This window comes from Sylvia atricapilla, chromosome 14 (genome assembly GCF_009819655.1).
Source record: "Sylvia atricapilla isolate bSylAtr1 chromosome 14, bSylAtr1.pri, whole genome shotgun sequence".
NCBI lineage: Eukaryota > Metazoa > Chordata > Aves > Passeriformes > Sylviidae > Sylvia > Sylvia atricapilla.
The window spans coordinates 2,750,211-2,776,196 of record NC_089153.1 but is presented as its reverse complement, the minus strand read 5'-3'; the positions used below and the strand labels follow the sequence as shown (position 1 = coordinate 2,776,196).

Below are 25,986 nucleotides of genomic sequence, written 5' to 3'. Positions count from 1 at the left end.
CTCTAAATATGAGTTTTTCGGCTCAAAAATTAAATCACTCTCCCGTGCGACAAGCAGTGCCCGGAGGTGTGAGATTTGCAGACAAGAAGGGGGTTCTGATGCTGATGTGTAGCATTTCCACCCGAGCTGGGTGAAGGAGTTGAAGACAGCCGGGCTGTGGCGGTGACAGACCCGCAGGCACTGTGTACCACCTCACTGCCCTTGCTGACTGTTGGTTGTGCTGATATTCATTTGTCTTTCCATTGAAAACTGCCCTGGTCTTGTTTCATTATAGTCATGTGTGAAGGTCTGATGCAAGGCGAAAAGCGCATATTGAAGGACAATAGTTCCGTATTATCGATCTCCTCTGAGACTCATTTAGGAACTAATGAAGCTGTGTCAGAAATTTCCAATGATGTTCCTATGATCCTTTTGCAAGTATCATGTTGTTGTGGGTAGTACTAAAAAGTACAGAGTGAGAAGATTGTATAAATTGTTCAGGGAGACGACCTGTTGCATGGGTTTCAAGATGGAAAATGGTTGGTTTTTTTTCCTGCCGCTCAATTTCCTCAGGATTCGTTTTCCTGACCTGAGATCCAGTGTGAAGTACACTGTCCTTCTTTGATGTTCTCTCAAAATTTGTATCATTTGTTACATCAATGATCAAGAATCTAGGAGGGCGTTAAAAGTGGAAATCGTCCCTTCTGTAATGAACAAACAAACAAATTGCCCCCAACATCAAAGAATCACCATTCCCCACGAATTCTTAAATAACATCCTGGTACACAGGCAGTATCATGTGTTAGTGTCCTCCCCACAGTATTGGTTCTTCCCTGGGAGCACAAAATCAGTGCCACTGCTGTTTAGAGGTTCCAATGTCACCTTCTGAAATAGTATTCCCATAGAAAAGCAGTGCAGAAGATGAGGTGTCAGCAGCAGAACATCTGCCATAGACGGTGTTGATGATACCATCCGTGGATTTTTATGGTGTGTCATTGCTGGCAAGGATAAGCAATTTTTCAGCATTCTTGGGGGCTTATCATGCTGGAGTCTGCTGGGTTTGATTTTGCAAAGGAGGGGTCATGTGGAACCTTGTGGAAGGAAAGGAAACTGTGATCTGTTGTACCGAGTAGGGCCTGGCCGTTTTCTGATGGGAAGGGTGACCATGAGCAGGAGAAAGGCTTGTGTGGGAAACTGAAAATCCTTGCAGAGACCTTGGATCTTGTCATAAGAAAATATCATGAGGTTATATATTTGTCTTTAGAACAGATCTCAGAGCAGGAGGGCGAAGGATTTTTACAGGAAAGGGTGAGACAGGATGGGAAGGGAGTGTTCTTGCTGAGGATGCTTTCCTTGGTCCTGAGGGTCTGGTGTGGGAGGCCTTCCTGATAATGAGATGAGAGTGTGATACAGAAATGTACTCAATGTCCTTTGCAGTTCGGAGTCTCTCCACCAGGGACTGTGTCTTCTGCTGCTTCCTGCCTGATGTAGGCCCTGTGTTGGTAAGAGGTGGTGAGATGGAGAGTGCTGAGTGTTGTCTGATGGAACAACTTGTTCAGGTTCAAGGTGTTGTGGGAGGGGAACACCTAAACTTGATGTCCTCGTGTAGTTGTGGGCTTCCACAGTAGTGTCCACAGATGTAGATTTTGCTGTGATGGTTCCTTGCTCCTCCTCAGGTGGGATTTACAAGCATTTATAATCTTTATGTGCTCAACTTCCTTTACTTGTGCACTGCACAATTGGTCTCTGTAGAGATGGTGTGTCCTGATGACACAGGTGGATGGTTCTGATATTTGCAGGAAGACCCTGAAACCTGCCTGATTATCCCAGTTCATGTGGTACACGTTGTCCCACTTGGTTGACACTGTGGGTGCTCTTGTGCTTTGGCACTTGCTGTGTTCTCTTGAAGAAATAAATTTGTGTGGACTGGGATCAGAACTGCCGCAGCTCCAATCACAGAATATTATGAGCTATAACGTCCAGTCCTTTGGCATTTTTGCCTACTCTTGCTGAAAAGGAGGAAAGCATTCATGCTGAAGGTCGTGTAGCTGGGAAAAGCCTGTCAGATAATTTTAGACTGTATATCATTTGTGGTGATCATGAAAGAAGATGAGGAAGCACAAGGGCCCAGATCATATGCAGAGTGAGTTTACAGAGAGAGCATGTTTCTGAGGATCAGCAATGTTGGATATTTTGGCAGTGATCCTGCGTGTGGCACTAAATAGGGCCTGAGGACCTTGGAATGTTGGCTGAATCTTTTAAGTGATAACGGCACCTATTTATCTGCCGGAGGGTACTTTCCGGAGCTCCCAAGCTGTTAGTGAGCTGGGGAAATGTCTTCCGGGATCCTGCAGCAAATTTACGGACCGTGGCTGAGTTTGTTGCTTTGAGTGAGGGTTGTTCTCTCCTACGTTTGCTATCCCCTAGAAAGAAACCTCTGTTGACTGTGAGAATAGGTGCACCGAGGTGTCAGCTCTGCTGACAGCACTTTCCCTTGCTGGTGTGTAACATTTTAACCCTCGCTTGCTGAAGGAGGTGAAGACACGCAGGATGTAGTGGTGACAATCCCCCAGGCACCATGGACCGCTGAACTGCCTTTCCTGAGTGCTGATTGAGCCGGTATCAACATTGTCAAAACCTGTGCCCTCTTTCCTGCTCTGTTCAAGTGACGTGCTGAAAGGTTACAGTTGAGGCCTCAAGGCATTCTCCCGCTGTGGTGGAATTTTCCCCACTGGTTCTCCCAGCTGATTAATTACAGTAGTCGGGATGGCTTTGTTGGACTTTTGCTGTGTTTTTTCCCAGTGTGTTGGTTTTCTGGGTAGCATTATAATCGGTTTGCACAGGGGTTGGAAAATCAGGGACGGTGTAAGAAAACGGAATTGTTTTTTCCACAACCCCTTCCCCCCACCAAATCATTATATATACATTTTTTCCTTGTTGGAGATTGACACTTGCCTGTCAAGATATCTTTCATTATTTGTATCCCCAGCAGCAGAGTTGTGAATTATCCGGTAAAATTCTCTTAGAAATCACAGAAATATACCTCTATAAGGATATATATATATATATATATATATATATATATATATAAGGATATATCCCTTATACTGTTGTGGTTATCAGGAGGTTTTTTTTTACATTAGATCACGAAATCAATGCTCAGTGTCATTAGAGATCTCCTGATACCGTGTCTACAAATACATATCCAGAATTTCAGGAGAGTGACAGAATTTGCAGGTGATTACGATTTCCACCCAGAAGAGCTGAAGCAGTAGAAAAGATGAAGGGTCAACTACAGGGAGTCTGCTGAGCACAGCATATATAATATCAGCTGTGTGGGGGTTTGTGCTGTCATTGAAGGAATGGTTGTAGACTTGCATTCCTGGCCAGAGAATTGGCATGACCTACACTGGCTTGTTGTGATATTCTTGGAATATTTGTATCAGGAGCCACATCCTTTGAAAAGCCCTGGAAATTTACTAACAAATAATAAACTCACCCAGCCAAGCAAGCACCAAAATCCCTAATAACAAAGCTTGGAATATAAATTCTCCTACAGAAAAAATACAATCTTTTATGTTGGAGTGCTTGTTAACGATTGAGTTGTTCTATCACAACATGGAATCATTGCCATCGTCATTTGGCGTTATTCTGACATCACCTTTAGAAGGAGTAGAGCGCTGGGCATGGTCTATATGACACCATCTGTATGTTTCTGATGGTGCTCTCATTGCTGGCAGTAGTGTGCAGAAGCTGCAGTGAGCCCTGTGGAGGTGAAGGGGGCAGTGACAGGTTGCAGAGGTGAATGTGGCTGTGGCATTGTGGAGGCTCCGGCCATTTCCTGGTATTAAGGTTGACCTGGAGGAGTGAGATGTGTCTAATGGCACTGAAAGTCCCTGGGGAGACGTGCACCATGTCATGAGACAGTCCCCTAGGTACTATTCACTGTGCTGTCACTGTTGCTGACTGCTGATCATGCTGGTATTTAATGTGCTGTCTTACGAAAACTCAGTACTCTTGTTTGACTCTCCTCCATAAGCGAGGTGATGCAAGATGATAAATGTGACTTCAGTATTCTCTCTCCTCATGGTGTAATTTCCCACATTTTCTTGGCTTACCAGAGTGATTGTGGAAGCAGGGAAGTTCTTATACACTTTTTCTGTGTTCTTTCTGCAAGTATGTTGTTATTCTAGCTGCCAGTAGAAGGTGTGCAGGCAGAGGATTGTGACCTGAAGTGTATGTTTTCTTTCCTTTGTCTTGCCTTTCTGAAGTGGATTGCAGCTGCATTGTCCAGTGAGGTGGCATGACCATACACTGTCCTCTTTTCATGTTATGTTATTATTTGCATTCACCAGCCACTTGCTTGAAAACCCCTGGAAACCCTCTTAAACAAAGAAACAAACAAACCAACCCCAAGAACAACAACAAAAAGCCCCACAGTCCATACTGGAAATCACATTTTCCTGTGCAGTAGGTATCATTGTTGGCACTGATGTATTTTTCAGCATTTGGGTTGGTCTTTGACAGCGTTCTGTCAATGGCCATTGCCTTTAGAGTTGTCCTGACATCACCTCTATAAACAATATTCTCCAATGTAATGTTTCCAGCTGAGGCTGGGGGAGCCACAGGAGATGAGGTGAACACGGCAGTGGGGCTGAGTAGGCCCTGACCATGTCATAATATGAAGTGTGACCTCACAGTGTGTGGGGACTGGAAATCCTTGGGAAGACCATGGGCCGTGTCATAAGAAGACAAGAATGTGAGCTGATGCTGTTGTCTGGAGAACACGTCCCAGAGTAGGGAATGGGGGATGAGTAGAGGAAAGGACGATGCAGGATGGGCACAGGTTTCCTTCCCAAGATCCATTCCTGGGCTCCTGAAGGTATGGAGTTGAAGGCCTTCTGGGTGCTGAGTTAATTCCATGGTAGTTTAATGCCCATCATGTCCTTTGAGGTTATGAATATTTCCCACCAGAGACATCCCTTGTGCTGTTGTCTGCCTGAGGCAGAGAAGGTGTCAGTAAAGAGGGTGTGGCATGCAGAGTGCTGGGTAATTCCCAATGAACTTTTTGATTCCTATATAGGACAACTTTTTCTAGGAGAGTAGCACGTCAGCCTCCTGTCCTTGTATTGTGGTGGGCATCTATAGTGGCTTCCAGAGCCACAGATCTTTCCATGATGGTTCCTTGGGCTTCCTCAGGGTAATTTTAAAGGCACATGGTAATGTGGATGTCATTTCTGTGCATCCAACTTCTCATAGTTGGGGACTTGAAAATTTCCCCTTGGTTGAAGTTACATGTCCTGTTGTCACAGGTGGCTGATTCTGATGTCTGATGTACACACAAATCCCTGCACAGCAGCCCCGCTGTGGTTCTCCATGGTACAAATTCTCTCATCCAGCTGATATGATGGGGTGCTTTGTGCTTTGGCATTTGGTCTCATTCTCTCAAAGTGTCAGCTCCATGTGGACTGGGGTGACAACAGACATGCCTTTATGTCATAAAGTTCTTGAGGAGTCAGTTCTTATGTTCTGTGGTATTTCCACCAGAGATTGCTGAAAAGGCATAAATCATGATGTGTAGGCAGATGAGAGGAATCTGCCAGAGTGTGGGGGGCTTCATATCCCTCGAGATATTCCTTGTGCCGGTTGTCAGGGAAGGTGAGGATATGCAAAGGACAATGTTATAGCAGGTTTTGTGGTATTGTGAAAGAGATTCTGCAAGTGGCACAAGGTATGGCCTGGGCATGTGATGAGGATGAGCTTTAGCAGAGAAGGCTCTTGCCTGAGGGAGATGATCTGCAGAACTGTTGTGTCTTTGGTGAAGGACTGGAGAATGTGTGCTCAGGTGGAGTTGCTGTTTCCCAGGATGTGAGACAGAGGATTCTATTAGAAAATATCAAGAAGAGTCTCCACAGACATTACTAATACCTGGGATTTCTCCAGAAGTTTTGCATATCCTTACACCTAGTCGTTCTCTTCCTGCATTTCAATACAGTGGGACTGGATTATTTGTCTTTCTTCTCCCTTCTTACCAAGCTCTCACAGTCTTGTTTTTCTGTCTCTCATGTTAGCAGTGTGTTGGTAATACCAGACAATACGAGATACTGAGTTTTGGCAGCTTTCTGGTTGCAAACATTTGGGTAATTTTCTATCAGTGTGCAGGATGACTTTTCCATGCTCCTGAGCTGACGCTGATGTTGAGACAATGTCCTTCCTTAGCTTTAGGGTACCCATCCCTCGTGATAGAAGTGCACTGTGCTTTGCCCACTGATTCCAAGGCTTTTCTAGAATGCACATCATTATTTTCTATCTGTTGTACCCAATAGTCTCTGCTAGTGTTAGAAGCAGTTTGCTGCTCTGAGAATATTTCTTTTCTGAAGAATCAAGCCATGATGCTACAGGTGAGTGGCGTCTTGCTGAAGAAGATGAGTCTGAGAGACAGCTGAACCTTTCTGCCTCTTAAGTTGTGGTATCTTCATCTTGGACTGACCAAATGTGTCTGGATTGGGAGTTGGACTTAACAATCCTTGTGGCTTCCTTCCAACCTGAAATATTGTATAACTCCCAGATTAGACCACAGTCTGCTCTCATTTCGTTTTTGCTTCTTCCAGCATGGTTTGAGCAGTTGGCAGCAAGCACAGATGGAGGGTGGCCTCTAAGATATTTCTCAGAATGTATGTCTTGGGAGTGGAGAGCATGTTCTCATGCAGAATTCTGTGGGATTAGGTTGGATATTTCAGCAGTGATCCTGCACGTGGCACTAAATAGAGCCTGGGCCTATGTGATGGGGAGAGTGAATTTGAGTGGGGAGGAGTGTTGTCCTAGGAAAATGAAGGTGTTGGGTAGAACACAGTCTGTGTCACTGTGGAGGAACTTGTGGAGAATGTCTGGTTAGCTGTGGAGATCTCATTTCCCATGCCTTAGAGTGGTAGAGGATTCCAATAGGAATCCTTGAGAAAGCACCCACCCTGTAGTGCTGCTCTTGTGGGATCCTCTCAGGACCTCAGGCAGTTCTCAGTACTCTGGCTTGGTGTTGTTCCCTGTGATATTACAGCTTATCAAGTGACTTGCCATGCGTGCCTTTAGTCCCTTGCCATTGATGTGGAATTTTCTTGGTCAAACAGAAGACTTTTTGAAATTTATTTAGTTCTAGCAGCCTTTTTTTGAACGTTGCATCAGGCATCTCCCTGGTGTTGGTCTTCTAGCTGGCATTAAGGGACAGTGTCCTTTCAAAGAAATACTCCTGGTGCTGGAGTTAGTTTTTGTGAAGAAGCAACCAGTGATGCTACAGGTGAGTTAGTGCTACCAGAAGATGCTCTGTGTGACACAAGGTGTACTTTGGTTCCTGTCCAGCTGTGGTATCTTCATGTTGGATCGACCGAGTTTTGCCTGAATTAAAATTCCTGTAGGTTTGGGGCACCATTGTGTGCTCTCATTCATTTCTGCTGCTCCCTGGCCCCGGGTGAGAAGTGGGCAGCAAAGACAGATGGAGAGGTGACCTTAACGCTTTTCTAGGAGGAGATGTGTTGGGCATGCCGAGGATGCTTTTCGTGACAATGCCGTGGTGAATGTTTTAATAGCTCTGCAGGTGAATAGTGAGTCAGGCCGAATTGTTCTTCATCGAGGTAAATGAGGAATATGATGTCATCAGGCTTTTTTTTTTTTTTTTTTTTTTTTTTTTTAGCATTCTTGGAGGCTTTTAGTGCTGGAGTCTGCTGTATTTCATTTTGCAACGGAGAGACTCCCTTGGGTCACTTAGACTCTGGAGCATTTTTTGTATTAGGTGTCTGAATGGGTGGGCTCTTCTCTGATGTAACAAAACTGTTCTTTATGATGTGATTGCTTTGTCGATTGATTTCTCGGGTCCTTGAGATGACTGAAGGCTCCAAATGTGGCTTTGATCCTGAAGGGAGAGGAAGCGGCAGGCGCAGCGTTGTGGAGCATAACCAGAAGGCAAATCTCTGTCATGAGGAATGAGAGCTGGGAGCGCCCGTTTGGTAAAGGGGCTGTCTGTGCTTCATGACGTGGTGGAGTAAGTATTCTAAAAACATTTCCTCAAGTGGAAAAATTCTAGAAGATACAAGGATGGCAGCGATAGAGAAGGAGAGGGAAAGACCACACAGCTAGGAGAGAAAGAAAAAAGCAAACAAAAAGAAGAAGATAAGCAGGGAAAAGACAAAGCAAAGAAAAAGAAGAAGATAAACAGGGAGATGAAAAAGGAAAAAGGACAAAGAAAAAGTGGAATAACAGAAACAGTGGAAGAAATCATTGCACGGTAGAGAAATGGGAAGTTTTACTGAAGGACAAGTGGTGGACAAACGGGCATCTGGATTTCGAGGAGATCCAGTCATATGACCTCGAGATCGAAGCAAGAGATAAAGGGGCTCCTCCACTTTCCCGTCACTGCAGCGTGGAGCTTGAGGTGCTGGATGTGAACGACAATGCGCCGGAGGTGCGGTATTAATAGTAATAATATTCATAATAATAGCAGTAGTAGCCGAAGTAGTAAAGAAAATATTGAACTCGCTACAATGAAAACAACAGAACTAAAAAACTACTCCACTCCCAAAAACCGGAACCCAACCAGCAACACCATTCCAAACCACAATGAAAGTAGAAAGAAGGGCAGAATGGAAATACAAAACAGAGGATAAAAGAGCTGACCAGCACGCACCTGCCACATCTGTAGACATTGAGAGGAGTTGGTTCCTAACACCTTTGATAAGAGCAGCACAGCTCTCCAGCAACGATATTCTGTAATTAGCGGTGATGGTTCCGCATTTAATGATCTCCGCGGTGGCAGAGGACACTGACGAGTTTCCAGTGCAGCTAAAGAATACAGGTGCCGGGAAAGAGAAGGGAAAGGAGCGGATAGAATGGAGAGTGGCATAAAAAGGAGGAAAAAAAAGACAGTCAAGGAAGAAATGGAAAAGAGTACAAAGACAAAAAGGAAAGAGAAAGGAAAAATGTCCGTAAAGAAGGAACCGCAGAATGCAAGAAAAATGAAAAGGCAGCGAAGAAAGAAAAGAAGAAATGAAGGTCTACTTACAAAGAAAAAGGAAGATATAAGGGGAAAAAAGAATAGCACGACAGAAGACACGGCAGAAAACATACCCATCGCGGGGCGGAGGCAGAGGCGCTGTGTGTGAGCGTGTGAGGCGGCGGAGCAGCGCACGGTGTCGCTGCAGGCTCGGGAACGGCGTGTGGGCGGCTCCGCCCCGGTGCGGCGGAGAGCCCGGCTGTGAGCGCGGGGGGGCGGCGCGGGCCGGGCAGCAGAGCCGGTGCGTCCGGGCGGCGGCGGGGAGCCGTGCGGGACCGGGCCGGGCCCGGCACACACAGCGGCGGCCGCAGCAGCGGCGGAGAGAGCGGCGGCGGCGATGGGGGAGCGTTGTCGTGCGGCGCTGCGGGTGCTGGTGCTGCAGGCGGCCTGGGCGCTGGCGGGCGGGCAGGTGCGGTACTCGGTGCCGGAGGAAGCCGAGGCCGGCACGGTGGTGGGCCGTCTGGCGCAGGACCTGGGCCTGGAGGCGGGCGAGGCGGAGGCGCGGCGGCTGCGGCTGGTGGCGCAGGGCCGGCGGGCGAGCGTGGAGGTGAGCGGGGCGAGCGGCGCGCTGCTGGTGAGCTCGCGGCTGGACCGGGAGGAGCTGTGCGGCAAGAGCGCGCCGTGCGCGCTGCGCCTGGAGGTGCTGGTGGAGCGGCCGCTGCGCGTCTTCCATGTGGAGCTGGAGGTCACCGACATCAACGACAATGCCCCCATCTTCCCCGCCGCACGAAAAAACCTCAGCATCGCGGAACTGACCACTCTGCCGGGGTCTCGTTTCCCGCTGGAGGGTGCTTCGGATGCGGATATCGGATCGAACGCGCAGCTCTCCTACACACTCAGCCCCAGCGAGTATTTCTCTCTGGATTTACAAAAGTCGAATGAGCGAAATCTTGTACCCGAACTTGTTTTAACGAAATCTCTGGACCGCGAGACGATTCCCGTTCACCGGTTGGTGCTGACGGCGAGTGACGGGGGCCGGCCGTCTCTGACAGGGACAATGGAGCTGGTGATCACTGTGGTGGATGTGAACGACAACGCGCCCCAATTCAACCAGTCGGTGTATAAAGTGCAACTGCCTGAAAATGCTGCCGTGGGGACGCTCGTGGGGCGGGTGAATGCCACGGATGCGGACGAGGGCATTAACAGTGAAATTACTTTTGCTGCAACAAGTTTCGTTCCCCCGAGTGGAAGAGATGTGATTTCCGTTAATCCGGAGACGGGGGAGATTCACCTCACGGGCGTTCTAGACTTCGAAGAAGTCAGTGTATTTGATTTTCGTATTGAGGCGAGAGACCACGGAACGCCCCCACTGTCAGGTCATTGCAGCGTGGAATTGCAGGTGCTGGACGTGAACGACAACGCGCCGGAGGTGCGGGTGACGTCGCTGTCGGTGCCGGTGTCGGAGGACGCGGCGGTGGGGACGGTGGTGGCCCTGCTGAGCGTGTCGGACCGGGACTCGGGGGCGAACGGGCGCGTGCGGTGCTGGGTGTGGCCGGCGTCGCCGTTCGGTCTGGAGGCGACGTTCGCGGGCTCGTACTCGCTGGTGCTGCGCGAGGCGCTGGACCGGGAGCGGGTGTCGGAGTACGAGGTGGAGGTGCGTGCGGAGGACGGCGGGGCGCCGGCGCTGCGCGCCAGCCGCGGGCTGCGGGTGCCGGTGTCGGACGTGAACGACAACGCGCCGGCGTTCGCGCAGGCCGTGTACACGGTGCTGGCGCGGGAGAACAACGCGGCGGGCGCGGAGCTGGCGCGGCTGTGGGCGCGGGACCCGGACGAGGCGGGCAACGGGCGCGTCAGCTACTCGGTGTGGGAGGGCGGCGCGGCGGCCGCGTCGTCGTCGTGGTCGTCGTGGTCGTCGTGGTCGGGGGCGGCGGGCGGCGGGTGGCGGCCGGCGTCGAGCTACGTGTCGGTGGACGCGGAGAGCGGGCGTCTGTGGGCGCTGCAGCCGCTGGACTACGAGGAGCTGCAGGTGCTGCAGTTCGAGGTGCGCGCGGTGGACGCGGGGGAGCCGCCGCTGTGCGGCAACGCCACGGTGCAGCTCTTCGTGCTGGACGAGAACGACAACGCGCCGGCGCTGCTGCCGCCCGCGGGCTCGGCGCCGGAGGCGGGCGGCGCGGCGGCCGAGGCGGCGCGGGCGGCGCAGGCGGCGGGGGGCTCGGTGTCGGCGTCGGACACGCTGTGGGCGTGGGCGGCGTGGGGGGCGCCGGCGGGGCAGGTGGTGGCCAAGATCCGCGCCGTGGACGCCGACTCGGGCTACAACGCGTGGCTGCGCTACGAGCTGTGGGAGCCGCGGGGCAAGGGCCCCTTCCGCGTCGGGCTCTACAGCGGCGAGGTGAGCACGGCGCGGGCGCTGGACGAGGCGGACGGGCCTCGCCACCGGCTGCTCATCGTCGTGCGCGACCACGGCGAGCCGGCGCGCTCGGCCACGGCCACGCTCAGCGTGTCGCTGGTGGAGGCGGCCGAGGCGGCGCTGGCCGCGGCCGCGGGATCGTCGTCGTCGTCGTCGTCGCGGGCGGCGCCGGGCGCGGACGCGGGTGCCGGGGCGGCCGGCGCGGCCACCAACGTGTGGCTGGTGGTGGCCATCTGCGCCGTGTCCAGCCTGTTCCTGCTGGCCGTGGTGCTGTACGGGGCGTCGCGCTGGGCGCCGCGGGCGGCCGTGCTCTCGGGGCCCGGGCCCACGACGCTGGTGTGCGCCAGCGAAGTGGGCAGCTGGTCGTACTCGCAGCGCCACAGCCGCAGCCTGTGCGTGGCGGACGGCGCGGCCAAGAGCGACCTCATGGTTTTCAGCCCCAACTTCCCTCCGCCGCCGCCCGGCGCCGCGCCCAAGGACACGCAGCCGGAGCCCTCCGCCCTCCTCGGCACGGTCAGTGGTGCTTCCCTCGTTCATTTCTCTGTTCCTTCTCATCCGCCCTCCGGGTAGTTGCTGTTGTAAGCCGGGCTCAGTTCCCACGGCTTCGGGACATTCGGTACTTAGCGGGTGCTTAAGGACGCCAAAAGCCCCGTCGCATCTGTCCCCGTGTCCTTTCCGCGGCCCCCGGCTCTTTCTGAGGCCGGTGCAGAATGTAATTCCCCTTCGAGCAGTTACTGTAGGCAGCTGAGGGTTTGGGCTCTGAATGTGAGTTGTTCTGCTGTAGACTCAAATTACCGTCCCGTGCGACAAGCAGTGCCCGGAGGTGTGAGATTTGCAGACAAGAAGGGGGTTCTGATGCTCATGTGTAGCATTTCCACCCGAGCTGGGTGAAGGAGTTGAAGACAGCCGGGCTGTGGCAGTGACAGACCCGCAGGCACTGTGTACCACCTCACTGCCCTTGCTGTGTGTTGGTTGTGCTGGTATTCATTTGTCTTTTCATTGAAAACTGCCCTCCTGTCCTTTAATTATAGGCATGTGTGAAGGTCTGATTCAAGGTGAAAAGTGGATATCCAAGGACAATTTTTCTCTGTTATCGTTCTAATCTGAGACTCATGTAGAAAATAATGTAGCTGTGGCAGATATTTCCAATGATGTTCCTGTGATCTTTTTGCAAGTATCATGTTGTTGTGGGTAGTAGTATAAAATACTCAGGGAGAAGAGTGTATAAAACATAGAGTATTCATGGAGATGATCTGATCTATGTGTTTGAAGAGGGAAATTGATTTGTTGTTTTCCTGCCTCCCACTTTCCTGAGGATTTGTGTTCCTGACCAGAGACACAGTGTGAAGTACACTGTCCTTCTTTCACGTTCTCTCGAAATTTGCAACAATTCTAACATCAATGAACAATAATCTAAGAGGGCTTTAAAAGTGGAAATCTTCCCTTCAGTAATGAACAAACAAACAAATAGCCCCCAACATCAAAGAATCACCATTCCCCACGAATTCTTAAATAACTTTCTGGTACACAGGCAGTATCATGTGTTAGTGTCCTCCCCACAGTATCGGTTCTTCCCTGGGATCACAAAATCAATGCCACTGCTGTTTAGAGGTTCCAATATCACCTTCGAAAATAGCATTCCCATAGAGAAGCAGTGCAGAAGATGAGGTGTCAGCAGCAGAACATCTGCCATAGACGGTGTTGATGATACCATCCGTGGATTTTTATGGTGTGTCATTGCTGGCAAGAATAAGCAATTTTTCAGCATTCTTGGAGGATTATCATGCTGGAGTCTGCTGGGTTTGATTTTGCAAAGGAGGGGTCATGTGGAACCTTGTGGAAGGAAAGGAAAATGTGATCTGTTGTACCGAGTAGGGCCTGGCCCTTTTCTGATGGGAAGGGTGACCATGAGCAGCAGAAAGGCTTGTGTGGGAAACTGAAAATCCTTGGGCAGACCATGGATCTTGTCATAAGAAAATATCATGAGGTTATATATTTGTCTTTAGAAGAGATCTTAGAGTGGGCGAGTGAAGGATTTTTACAGGAAAGGGTGAGACAGGATGGGAAGGGAGTGTTCTTGCTGAGGATGCTTTCCTTGGTCCTAAGGGTCTGGAGTGGGAGGCCTTCCTGATAATGAGATGAGAGTGTGATACAGAAATGTCCTCAATGTCCTTTGCAGTTTGGAGTCTCTCCACCAGGGACTGTGTCTTCTGCTGTTCCCTGCCTGATGTAGGCCCTGTGTTGGTAAGAGGTGGTGAGATGGAGAGTGCCGAGTTTTGTCTGATGGAACAGCTTGTTCAGGTTCAAGGTGTTGTGGGAGGGGAACACCTAAACTTGCTGTCCTCGTGTAGCTGTGGGCTTCCACAGTAGTGTCCACAGATGTAGATTTTGCTGTGATGGTTCCTTGCTCCTCCTCAGGTGGGATTTACAAGCATTTATAATCTTTATGTTCTCAACTTCCTTTACTTGTGCACTGCTCAGTTGGCCTCAGTAGAGATGGTGTGTCCTGATGTCACATGTGGATGGTTCTGATATTTGCAGGAAGACCCTGAAACCTGCCTGATTATCCCTGTTCATGTGGTACAAGTTGTTCCACATGGCTGATATTGCGAGTGGTCCTGTGCTTTGTTACTTTCCAAGTTTCTCTTGAAGAAATAAATTTGTGTGGACTGGGATCAGAACTGCCACAGCTCAAATCACAGAATTTTATGAAGTATAACATAGAGTTCTTTGGCATTTTTGCGTACACTTGCTGAAAAGGAGGAAAGCATTCATGCTGAAGGTCATGTAGCTGGGAAAAGCCTGTCAGATTATTTTAGACTGTATATGATTTGTGGTGATAATGAAAGAAGATGAGGAAGCACAAGGGCCCAGATCCTATGCAGAGTGGGTTTACAGACAGAGCATGTTTCTGAGGTTGAGCAATGTTGGATATTTTGGCAGTGATCCTGCGTGTGGCACTAAATAGGGGCTGGGCCTGTGTGATGGGGAGGGTGAATTTAAGAAGGAGTATTGTTGTCCCAGGAAAATGGAGCTGCTGTATGGAAGACAATGTATGTCCTTGTGGAGGAACTTGTGGAGAATGTCTGGTTAGCTGTGGAGATCTCATTTCCCCTGCCTTAGAGTGAGAGATGATGCGAATAGAAAGCCTTGAGAAAATATCCACTGTAGGGAAATCTGCAGACGGCTGGGACAAGGAATTCTGCTGACCTGTATATTCTAGAACATGTGGGTTTATTGCAAGGGTCGTGGGTAAAAGGGCCTTGCCTTCAGCCACCAGCCTCGGCTGAAGAGAAGACCCAAAGAGAGAGGGAGAAAGAACAGCAGGGTGAGAGCTGAGAGAGAAGGGAGCACGAGAGCAAGGTGGCAGGGGGAAGAGAGTGAGAGAGAGCGAGAATAAGGGGAGGAGGAAGGGTAAGAGCTAAAAGTTAAGAGGAGAGGTAAGAGTGAAGAGGTAAGAGAGTTAAGAGAGCGAGGTCTTTGTTACAATACATTATATTTCCTTTTGTGATGAATATTCTAATTTACAGTGAGTAACCAATATAAGACACAAAATCCTATAGAATCTACATACAGCCTATAAGAGCTACTATATTACCATACTGTGTTATATTTTAAACTCTGGAAACTACTCTTTAGACTTCTGTTTTGCCACATTGACCTTTGGATCCCTCAGCCAGCAGAAAGGCATTGTTCAATCAAAAGAGATTCTCCCTCAGCCAGCCAGGCTATTGTTTTCAGGTTATATAGTACCTAATACTCAGTACCCTACAACTCAAAGTAAGCTTTCATTTCTATTTCGATTATAGGTTTCATATTTTCAGAATCTTTTGCTAAGCAATTATATTTATAAGGTTTCCCTGATTCATCTTCCCCAACATCCCACCCTGTAGTGCTGCTTTTGTGGGATCCTCTCAGGACCTCCAGCAGTTCTCAGTATTCTTGCTTGGTGTTGTTCCCTGTGATATTACAGCTTATCAAGTGACTTGCCATGCGTGCCTTTAGTCCCTTGCCATTGATGTGGATTTTTCTTGGTCATCCAGAAGACTTTTTGAAATTTATTTAGTTCTAGCAGCCTTTTTTTGGGACATTGCATCAGTCATCTCCCTGGTGCTGGTATTCTAGCTGGCATTAAGGGACAGTGTCCTTTCAAAGAAATACTCCTGGTGCTGGAGTTAGTTTTTGTGAAGAAGCAACCAGTGATGCTACAGGTGAGTTAGTGCTACCTGAAGAGGCTCTGTGTGACACAAGGTGTACTTTGGTTCCTGTCCCGCTGTGGTATCTTCTTGTTTGATCTACCGAGTTTTGCCTGAATTAAAATTCCTGTAGGTTTGGGGCACCATTGTGTGCTCTCATTAATTTCTGCTGCTCCCTGGCACCGGGTGAGAAGTGGGCAGCAAAGACAGATGGAGAGGTGACCTCAGTGCTTTTGTAGGAGGAGATGTGTTGGGCATGTCGAGGATGCTTTCCGTGACAACGCCGTGGTGAATTTTTTAATAGCTCTGGAGGTGAATAGTGAGTCAGGCCGAATTGTTCTTCATCGAGGTAAATGAGGACCGTGATGTCATCATGCTTCTTTTTTTTCAGCATTCTTGGAGGCTTATCATGGTGGAGTCTGCTGGGTTTGATTTTGCAAAGGAGAGACTCCCTTGGGTCATTTAGACTCCTGAGACTTTTTTGTATCAAATGTCTGAATGGGTGGGCTCTTCTCTGATGTAACAAAGCTGTTCTTTATGATGTGATTGCTTTATTGATTTATTTCTCGGGTCGTTGAGATGATTGAAGGCTGCAAATGTGGCTTTGATTCTGAAGGGGAAGGAATCTGCAGGTTCGTGTTAATGGAGGAAAGGAAGAAAGCAAATCCCTGTCATGAGGAATGAGAGCTGGGAGCGCCCTTTTCCTAAAGGGGCTGTCTGTGCTTCGTGACGTTGTGGAGTAACTATTTTAAAAACATTTCCTCAAGTGGAAAAAATAATAGAAGATACAAGGATGGCAGCACCCGATAAGGAGAGGAAAAGACTGAACAGCGAGGAGAGGAATAAAAACTAAAGAAAAAAGAAGAAAAAGGGAAAAGGTCAAAAAGAAGTGGAAAAAACGGAACAATGGAAGGAATAATTTCACGGTACAGGAATGGGAAGATTTATCGAAGGACATGTTCATTGAGAGTTTTATATAAACATTTGGAAAGAATTATAGTAAAGGAAATAGACGGACATAAAAGATAAGGAAAGAAAACGAGAAGGAGGATGTAAAAATTATGGCAGTTAAGAACATGAAGAATACATAGGAAAGAGATCCAGAAAACATAATGGAAAGTGAGAAAAAAAAATAGGAATAGTAGAAGAAAATGAAGGAGGAAAGGATATATCAACGAAGGCGACTACACAAGTAAAAAGTAAGATAGAAAGGGAGCCATAAAATAACGGAAAGAGAAGAGAATGGAAGAAAAAAAAATGGAAGATAAAGAACATGATCAGTAAGCACCGTCCTCTACGTTTAGACGCTGAACAGACTTGGTGCCTAACATTCTTCCCCCGGTTCCAGCACTTAGCCCTGGCGCTGATATAGCATAATGAGTGCTGATATACCGCAATTCGCGCGGAGAGCTCCGACTTGGATGACCTCCACAGCAACGAAGAAGGCTACTGTCGAATTGTCGGCGAAGGTAAAGAAGAGCAAAGATTGGAAAGGAAAATGAGTTTTAAAAAAGCATAGGGCAATAAATCAAAATGACAGCGAACAGTAGACACTACATTAGAAAGGAATGGGAAAATTATACAGGAAAGAGAAGGTAGAAGAAGGGAAAGAAAACACGATGAAAACCAGAGAAAATAATGGAAGTAAGAAAGGAAGGAGAAGAGGACAGAAAGAAATGAACCTATGCAAGCATAAAGCAAGCGATAAAGGAAAAGAGGTAAGAAGAATAAAAGAGCACAGAGGGAGAGGCGTCAGATTGAATGGCAATGAGGGAAGCGGCGGCGCGGGGCGTTGTGGCGGAGCAGGTGACCAGCGGATTAAACCAGATGAAAAATACGGAATTGAAAGATAAAAGAACAGACATATATAAGAGGAAAAAGGAAGAAAATAAATACGAGAAAGGACGGCGCAACAAAAAGAAAAAAAGAGAGAGGAGCAGGACACGGCAGAGGAGCTGGCCGTGATGGAGCGGAGGCAGAGGCGCTGTGTGTGAGCGTGTGAGGCGGCGGAGCAGCGCACGGTGTCGCTGCAGGCTCGGGAACGGCGTGTGGGCGGCTCCGCCCCGGTGCGGCGGAGAGCCCGGCTGTGAGCGCGGGGGGGCGGCGCGGGCCGGGCAGCAGAGCCGGTGCGTCCGGGCGGCGGCGGGGAGCCGTGCGGGACCGGGCCGGGCCCGGCACACACAGCGGCGGCCGCAGCAGCGGCGGAGAGAGCGGCGGCGGCGGCGGCGATGGGGGAGCGTTGTCGTGCGGCGCTGCGGGTGCTGGTGCTGCAGGCGGCCTGGGCGCTGGCGGGCGGGCAGGTGCGGTACTCGGTGCCGGAGGAAGCCGAGGCCGGCACGGTGGTGGGCCGTCTGGCGCAGGACCTGGGCCTGGAGGCGGGCGAGGCGGAGGCGCGGCGGCTGCGGCTGGTGGCGCAGGGGCCGGCGGGCGAGCGTGGAGGTGAGCGGGGCGAGCGGCGCGCTGCTGGTGAGCTCGCGGCTGGACCGGGAGGAGCTGTGCGGCAAGAGCGCGCCGTGCGCGCTGCGCCTGGAGGTGCTGGTGGAGCGGCCGCTGCGCGTCTTCCATGTGGAGCTGGAGGTCACCGACATCAACGACAATGCCCCCATCTTCCCCGCCGCACGAAAAAAACCTCAGCATCGCGGAACTGGCCACTCTGCCGGGGTCTCGTTTCCCGCTGGAGGGTGCTTCGGATGCGGATATCGGAGCAAACGCGCAGCTCTCCTACACACTCAGCCCCAGCGAGTATTTCTCTCTGGATTTACAAAAAACCGAGGAGGGCGGTGAGTCCTTATTCCTGGTGCTTAGGAAATCTCTGGACCGCGAGACGATTCCCGTTCACCGGTTGGTGCTGACGGCGAGTGACGGGGGCCGGCCGTCTCTGACAGGGACAATGGAGCTGGTGATCTCGGTGCTGGATGCGAACGACAACGCGCCCCAGTTCAACCAGTCGGTGTATAAAGTGCAGCTGCCGGAGAATGCAGAACACGGCACCTTAGTCATCCAGCTAAATGCCACGGATTTAGATGAAGGGTCAAACAGAAATATCTCTTATACGCTCCAGACGCTGTTCCCTCAGGAGGGAAGAGACGTTTTCCGAATCGACAGAAAGAGTGGAGAGATTCGTCTCGGGAACAATTTAGATTTTGAAAATGTTAGCCTCTATCGCCTGCAAGTGGACGCGACAGACCAAGGAAATCCTCCGCTGTCGGGTCACTGCAAGGTGGTGCTGGAAGTGCTGGACGTGAACGACAACGCGCCGGAGGTGCGGGTGACGTCGCTGTCGGTGCCGGTGTCGGAGGACGCGGCGGTGGGGACGGTGGTGGCCCTGCTGAGCGTGTCGGACCGGGACTCGGGGGCGAACGGGCGCGTGCGGTGCTGGGTGTGGCCGGCGTCGCCGTTCGGTCTGGAGGCGACGTTCGCGGGCTCGTACTCGCTGGTGCTGCGCGAGGCGCTGGACCGGGAGCGGGTGTCGGAGTACGAGGTGGAGGTGCGTGCGGAGGACGGCGGGGCGCCGGCGCTGCGCGCCAGCCGCGGGCTGCGGGTGCCGGTGTCGGACGTGAACGACAACGCGCCGGCGTTCGCGCAGGCCGTGTACACGGTGCTGGCGCGGGAGAACAACGCGGCGGGCGCGGAGCTGGCGCGGCTGTGGGCGCGGGACCCGGACGAGGCGGGCAACGGGCGCGTCAGCTACTCGGTGTGGGAGGGCGGCGCGGCGGCCGCGTCGTCGTCGTGGTCGTCGTGGTCGGGGGCGGCGGGCGGCGGGTGGCGGCCGGCGTCGAGCTACGTGTCGGTGGACGCGGAGAGCGGGCGTCTGTGGGCGCTGCAGCCGCTGGACTACGAGGAGCTGCAGGTGCTGCAGTTCGAGGTGCGCGCGGTGGACGCGGGGGAGCCGCCGCTGTGCGGCAACGCCACGGTGCAGCTCTTCGTGCTGGACGAGAACGACAACGCGCCGGCGCTGCTGCCGCCCGCGGGCTCGGCGCCGGAGGCGGGCGGCGCGGCGGCCGAGGCGGCGCGGGCGGCGCAGGCGGCGGGGGGCTCGGTGTCGGCGTCGGACACGCTGTGGGCGTGGGCGGCGTGGGGGGCGCCGGCGGGGCAGGTGGTGGCCAAGATCCGCGCCGTGGACGCCGACTCGGGCTACAACGCGTGGCTGCGCTACGAGCTGTGGGAGCCGCGGGGCAAGGGCCCCTTCCGCGTCGGGCTCTACAGCGGCGAGGTGAGCACGGCGCGGGCGCTGGACGAGGCGGACGGGCCTCGCCACCGGCTGCTCATCGTCGTGCGCGACCACGGCGAGCCGGCGCGCTCGGCCACGGCCACGCTCAGCGTGTCGCTGGTGGAGGCGGCCGAGGCGGCGCTGGCCGCGGCCGCGGGATCGTCGTCGTCGTCGTCGTCGCGGGCGGCGCCGGGCGCGGACGCGGGTGCCGGGGCGGCCGGCGCGGCCACCAACGTGTGGCTGGTGGTGGCCATCTGCGCCGTGTCCAGCCTGTTCCTGCTGGCCGTGGTGCTGTACGGGGCGTCGCGCTGGGCGCCGCGGGCGGCCGTGCTCTCGGGGCCCGGGCCCACGACGCTGGTGTGCGCCAGCGAAGTGGGCAGCTGGTCGTACTCGCAGCGCCACAGCCGCAGCCTGTGCGTGGCGGACGGCGCGGCCAAGAGCGACCTCATGGTTTTCAGCCCCAACTTCCCTCCGCCGCCGCCCGGCGCCGCGCCCAAGGACACGCAGCCGGAGCCCTCCGCCCTCCTCGGCACGGTCAGTGGCACTGCTTTGCTCGCCTTTACTCCTTCTCTCCCCCCTCGGCCAAGTCTCACAGTCCCCTTTGCAGTTCCTGTTTGTAGCGTGGCTCCGGCCCCACGGCCTGAGGGCAGTGGAATGTTGGCTGAGTCTTTAAAATCGTAACGGCACCTTTTTATCTGCCGGAGGGTACTTTCCGGAGCTCCCCAGCTGTTAGTGAGCTGGGGAAATGTCTTCCGGGATCCTGCAGGAAATTAACGGACCGTGGCTGAGTTTGTTGCTTTGAGTGAGGGTTGTTCTCTCCTACGTTTGCTATCCCCTAGAAAGAAACCTCTCTTGACTCTAATAATAGGTGCACCGAGGTGTCAGCTCTGCTGACAGCACTTTCCCTTGCTGGTGTGTAACATTTTAACCCTCGCTTGCTGAAGGAGGTGAAGACACGCAGGATGTAGTGGTGACAATCCCCCAGGCACCATGGACCGCTGAACTGCCTTTCCTGAGTGCTGATTGAGCCGGTATCAACATTGTCAAAACCTGTGCCCTCTTTCCTGCTCAGTTCAAGTGACGTGCTGAAAGGTTACAGTTGAGGCCTCAAGGCATTCTCCCGCTGTGGTGGAATTTTCCCCACTGGTTCTCCCAGCTGATTGATTACAGTAGTCGGGATGGCTTTGGTGGACTTTTGCAGTATTTTTTCCCAGTGTGTTGGTTTTCTGGGTAGCATTATAATCGGTTTGCACAGGGGCTGGAAAATCAGGGACAGTGTAAGAAAACGGAATTGTTTTTTTTCCCCAACGCCGTCCCCCCACACAATCATAATATATACTTTTTTTCCTTGCTGGAGATTGACACTTGCCTGTCACCGTGTCTTTCAATATTTGTATCCCCAGCAGCAGAGTTGTGAATCATCCGGAAAAATTCTCTTAAAAATCACAGAAATATACCTGTATGGATATTATCCCTTACAATGTTGTTGTTATCAGGAGGTTTTTCTTTACATTAGATCCCGAAATCAATGCTCATTGTCATTAGAGATCTCCTGGTACTGAGTGTACAAATAGATGTCCAGCATTTCAGGAGAGTGACAGAATTTGCAGGTGATTAGGATTTCCACCCAGAATAGGTGAAGCAGCAGAAAAGATGAAGGGTCACCTTCAGGGAGTCTGCTGAGCCCAGCATATATAATATCAGCTGTGTGCGGGGTGTGTGCTGTCATTGAAGGAATGGCTGTAGACTTGCATTCCTGGCCAGAGAATTGGCATGACCTACCCTGGCTTGTTGTGATATTCTTGGAATATTTGTATCAGGAGCCACGTCCTTTGAAAAGCCCTGGAAATTTACTAACAAATAATAAACTCACCCATCCAAGCAAGCACCAAAATCCCTAATAACAAAGCTTGGAACATGGATTCTCCTAGAGAAAAAATGCAGTCTTTTATGTTGTAGTGATTGTTAGCAATTGAGTTGTTCTATCACAACATGAAATCAATGCCATCGTCATTTGGAGTTATTCTGACATCACTTTTAGGAGCAGTAGAGCGCTGGGCATGGTCTATATGACACCATCTGTATGTTTTTGATGGTGCTCTCATTGCTGGCAGTAGTGTGCAGAAGCTGCAGTGAGCCCTGTGGAGGTGAAGGGGGCAGTGACAGGTTGCAGAGGTGAATGTGGCTGTGGCATTGTGGAGGCCCTGGCCGTTTCCTGGTATTAAGGTTGACCTGGAGGAGTGAGATGTGTCTAATGGCACTGAAAGTCCCTGGGGAGACGTGCACCATGTCATGAGACAGTCCCATAGGTACTATTTACTGTGCTGTTACTGTTGCTGACTGCTGATGATGCTGGTATTTAATGTCCTGTCTTATGAAAAGAACTCAGTACTCTTGTTTGACTCTCCTCCATAAGGGAGGTGATGCAAGATGATAAATGTGACTTCACTATTCTCTCTTCTCTTGGTGTAATTTCTCCCATTTTCTTGGCTTACCAGAGTCATTGTGAGAGCAGGGAAGTTCTTATACACTTTTCCTGTGTTCTTTCTGTAAGTATGTTGTTATTCTAGTTACCAGTAGACAGTGTGCAGGCAGAGGATTGTGACCTGAAGTGTATGTTTTCTTTTCTTTGTCTTGCCTTTCTGAAGTGGATTGCAGCTGGATTGTCCAGTGAGGTGGCATGACCATACACTGTCCTCTTTTCATGTTATGTTATTATTTGCATTCACCAGCCACTTGCTTGAAAACCCCTGGAAACCCTCTTAAACAAAGAAACAAACAAACCAACCCCAAGAACAACAACAAAAAGCCCCACAGTCCATACTGGAAATCACATTTTCCTGTGCAGTAGGTATCATTGTTGGCACTGATGTATTTTTCAGCATTTGGGTTGGTCTTTGACAGCGTTCTGTCAATGGCCATTGCCTTTAGAGTTGTCCTGACATCACCTCTATAAACAATATTCTCCAATGTAATGTTTCCAGCTGAGGCTGGGGGAGCCACAGGAGATGAGGTGAACACGGCAGTGGGGCTGAGTAGGCCCTGACCATGTCAGAATATGAAGTGTGACCTCACAGTGTGTGGGGACTGGAAATCCTTGGGAAGACCACGGGCCGTGTCATAAGAAGACAAGAATGTGAGCTGATGCTGTTGTCTGGAGAACACGTCCCAGAGTAGGGAATGGGGGATGAGTAGAGGAAATGAGGAGGCAGGATGGGCACAGGTTTCCTTCCCAAGATCCATTCCTGGGCTCCTGAAGGTATGGAGTTGAAGGCCTTCTGGGTGCTGAGTTAATTCCATGGTAGTTTAATGCCCATCATGGCCTTTGAGGTTATGAATATTTCCCACCAGAGACATCCCTTGTGCTGTTGTCTGCCTGAGGCAGACAAGGTGTCAGTAAAGAGGGTGTGGCATGCAGAGTGCTGGTTAATTCCCAATGAACTTTTTGATTCCAATTTAGGACAACTTTTTCTAGGAGAGTAGCACTTTAGCCTCCTGTCCTTGTATTGTGGTGGGCATCTATAGTGGCTTCCAGAGCCACAGATCTTTCCATGATGGTCCCTTGGGCCTCCTCAGGCTAATTTTAAAGGGCGCATGGTAATGTGGATGTCATTTCTGTGCATTCAACTTCCCATAGTTGGGGACCTGAAAATGTACCGTTGGTGGAATTTGGGTGTCGTGTTGTCACTGGTGGCTGATTCTGATGTCTGATGTACACACAAATCCCTGCACAGCAGCCCAGCTGTGGTTCTCCATGGTAGAAATTCTCCCATCCAGCTGACACAATGGGGTGCTTTGTGCTTTGGCATTTGGTCTCATTCTCTCAAAGTGTCAACTCCATGTGGACTGGGGTGACAACAGACATGCCTTTATGTCATAAAATTTTTTGAGGAGTCAGTTCTTATGTTCTGTGGTATTTTCACCAGAGATTGCTGAAAAGGCATAAATCATGATGTGTAGGCAGATGAGAGGAATCTGCCAGAGTGTGGGGGGCTTCATATCCCTCGAGATGTTCCTTGTGCCAATTGTAAGGGAAGGTGAGGATATGCAAAGGACAATGTTTTAGCAGGTTTTGTGGTATTGTGAAAGAGATTCTGCAAGTGGCACAAGGTATGGCCTGGGCATGTGATGAGGATGAGCTTTAGCAGGGAAGGCTCTTGCCTGAGGGAGATGATCTGCAGAACAGTTGTGTCTTTGGTGAAGGACTGGAGAATGTGTGCTCAGGTGGGGTTGCCGTTTCCCAGCATGTGAGATGGAGGATTCTATTAGAAAATATCAAGAAGATGCTCCACAGACATTACTAATACCTGGGATTTCTCCAGAAGTTTTGCATATCCTTACGCCCCATTGTTCTCTTCCTGCATTTCAATACAGTGGAGCTGGATTATTTGTCTTTCTTCTCCCTTCTTACCAAGCTCTCACAGTCTTGTTTTTCTGTCTCTCATGTTTGCAATGTGTTGGTGATACCAGACAATACGAGATACTGAGTTTTGGCAGCTTTCTGGTTGCAAACATTTGGGTAATTTTCTATCAGTGTGTAGGATGACTTTTCCATGCTCCTGAGCTGACTCTGATTTTGAGACAATGTCCTTCCTTAGCTTTATGGTGCCCATCCCTCATGATAGAAGTGCACTGTGCTTTGCCCACTGATTCCAAGGCTTTTCTAGAATGCACATCAATATTTTCTATCCATTGTGCCCAATCGTCTCTGCTAGTGTTAGAAGCAGTTTGCTGCTCTGAGAATATTTCTTTTCTGAAGAAGCAAGCCGTGATGCTACAGGTAAGTGGCTTCTTGCTGAAGAAGATGAGTCTGAGAGACAGCTGAACCTTTCTGCCTCTTTAGTTGTGGTGTCTTCATCTTGGATTGACCAAATGTGTCTGGATTGGGAGTTGGACTTAACAATCCTTGTGGCTTCCTTTCAACCTGAAATATTCTTTAACTCCTAGATGGGACACAGTCTGCTCTCATTTCTTTCTTGCTTCTTCCAGCATGGTTTGTGCAGTTGGCAGCAAGCACAGATGGAGGTTGGCCTCTAATGTATTTCTCAGAATGGATGTCTTGGGTGTGGAGAGCATGTTCTCATGCAGAATTCTGTGGGATTAGGTTCATAAGTATTTCTGGTTGGATCATGGTATTTAGTGAGAGGTATTCCTTGGGGGCTAATGCTCCTGAGTATGGAGGTTCTTGCTGTGTTTTTATGGCAGAGCTTTTCTGCCTGAGAGGAGAAGCAAGAGCTTGTCTTTCATCAAGAGGGTGGAAAATGAGGCAGGAAGAAGAGCTCTTCATTGAAGTACATAAGGAATTCTTGGGCACTGTGTTTGCTCTGTGCTTTTTCAGTGTCCATGTCAGAATGGTGTGCTGGGCTGTGATGCATTTGAGCTCCGAAGTGAGAGAATTTCATGGAATGTTTGTGCTCATTGTAGCGTGGTTGCACTGATGGTGTCCAAGTACTTGAGGATTTGTCTTCTGATTCCAAGGGAGGTGTATTTTTTTTCTGGTGTAGTACAGCTGCTCCTTGTCATGTTATTGCTTTGCTGTGCTTTTTGCTGCTCCAGGAGGGGACTGGATTCTGAGGAGTGTGGCTTTCTTCCTGATGAGAAGGGAATGGGAGAGGAGGTGTAGGGGCAATCTATTTACTGGAGGTTTTCTGGAGGAAATCAGGACAGTTGTTCCTCATCATGAGGCATGCAAGGTCCCCCTGAGCACTCCCATTCAAGGGCAGGTCTCTGATATATGAAAAAGGTGCTGTAAACATTTGGAAATCATTTTGTTTTTAAAACATTGTGATAAAGGGTAAAAAAAAAAAGTATGGATGCAGAAGAGAAGAGGAATCAAGGACGGCAATGTGAGGCATGAAAGAAAACGGAGGAGAAAGAAAGGAAAGGTAAGTAAGAGGATAAAGGAGGAGAAAGGAAAAGGCATCCCTGCAATGAAAAATCCAGCAAGTAAGGAAGAGAGAACAAAGGAAAGGAGGGATGACAGAGGAGTTTATAGGCATGCACCAACATTTTCTCTACATGCTCTGTGCAGTCGAGGAGCTCTGTATCCTCGGTACTGAGGAGCCCTGTGCAAGCCTCGATGAGAAGTGATGAGGAACAGGAAAGAGAGGTTTTGTGTAACGATGTGGCTGCACTCTGTGGTGAGAATGATGTAGTCTTGTAGAAAATAGTGTATTAAAAGAGAAAGAGAGTAGGCAAAGAGCGAAGAAGAGAC

The 25,986-nt window shown here is 50.5% G+C and overlaps 2 protein-coding genes across 2 annotated transcripts; both read left to right on the top strand.

Moving 5' to 3' along the window:
* Positions 1–9,356: 9,356 nt before the first annotated feature.
* On the top strand, positions 9,357–11,936 carry LOC136367748 (protocadherin alpha-6-like). The gene has a single exon (XM_066329545.1). The coding sequence runs from the start codon at positions 9,357–9,359 to the stop codon at positions 11,934–11,936; it is 2,580 nt and encodes an 859-aa protein (XP_066185642.1).
* Positions 11,937–17,790: 5,854 nt separating this feature from the next.
* Positions 17,791–20,453, top strand: LOC136367747 (protocadherin alpha-6-like). The gene is given in 3 exon segments (XM_066329543.1): positions 17,791–17,976; positions 17,978–18,181; positions 18,183–20,453. Coding segments are annotated over 3 exon segments (2,661 nt in total).
* The last annotated feature ends 5,533 nt before the right edge of the window (positions 20,454–25,986 follow it).

Coding starts and splice junctions, on each gene's coding strand:
- LOC136367748 (XM_066329545.1), top strand. CDS start 9,357: ATGGGGGAGCGTTGTCGTGCGGCGCTGCGGGTGCTGGTGCTGCAGGCG.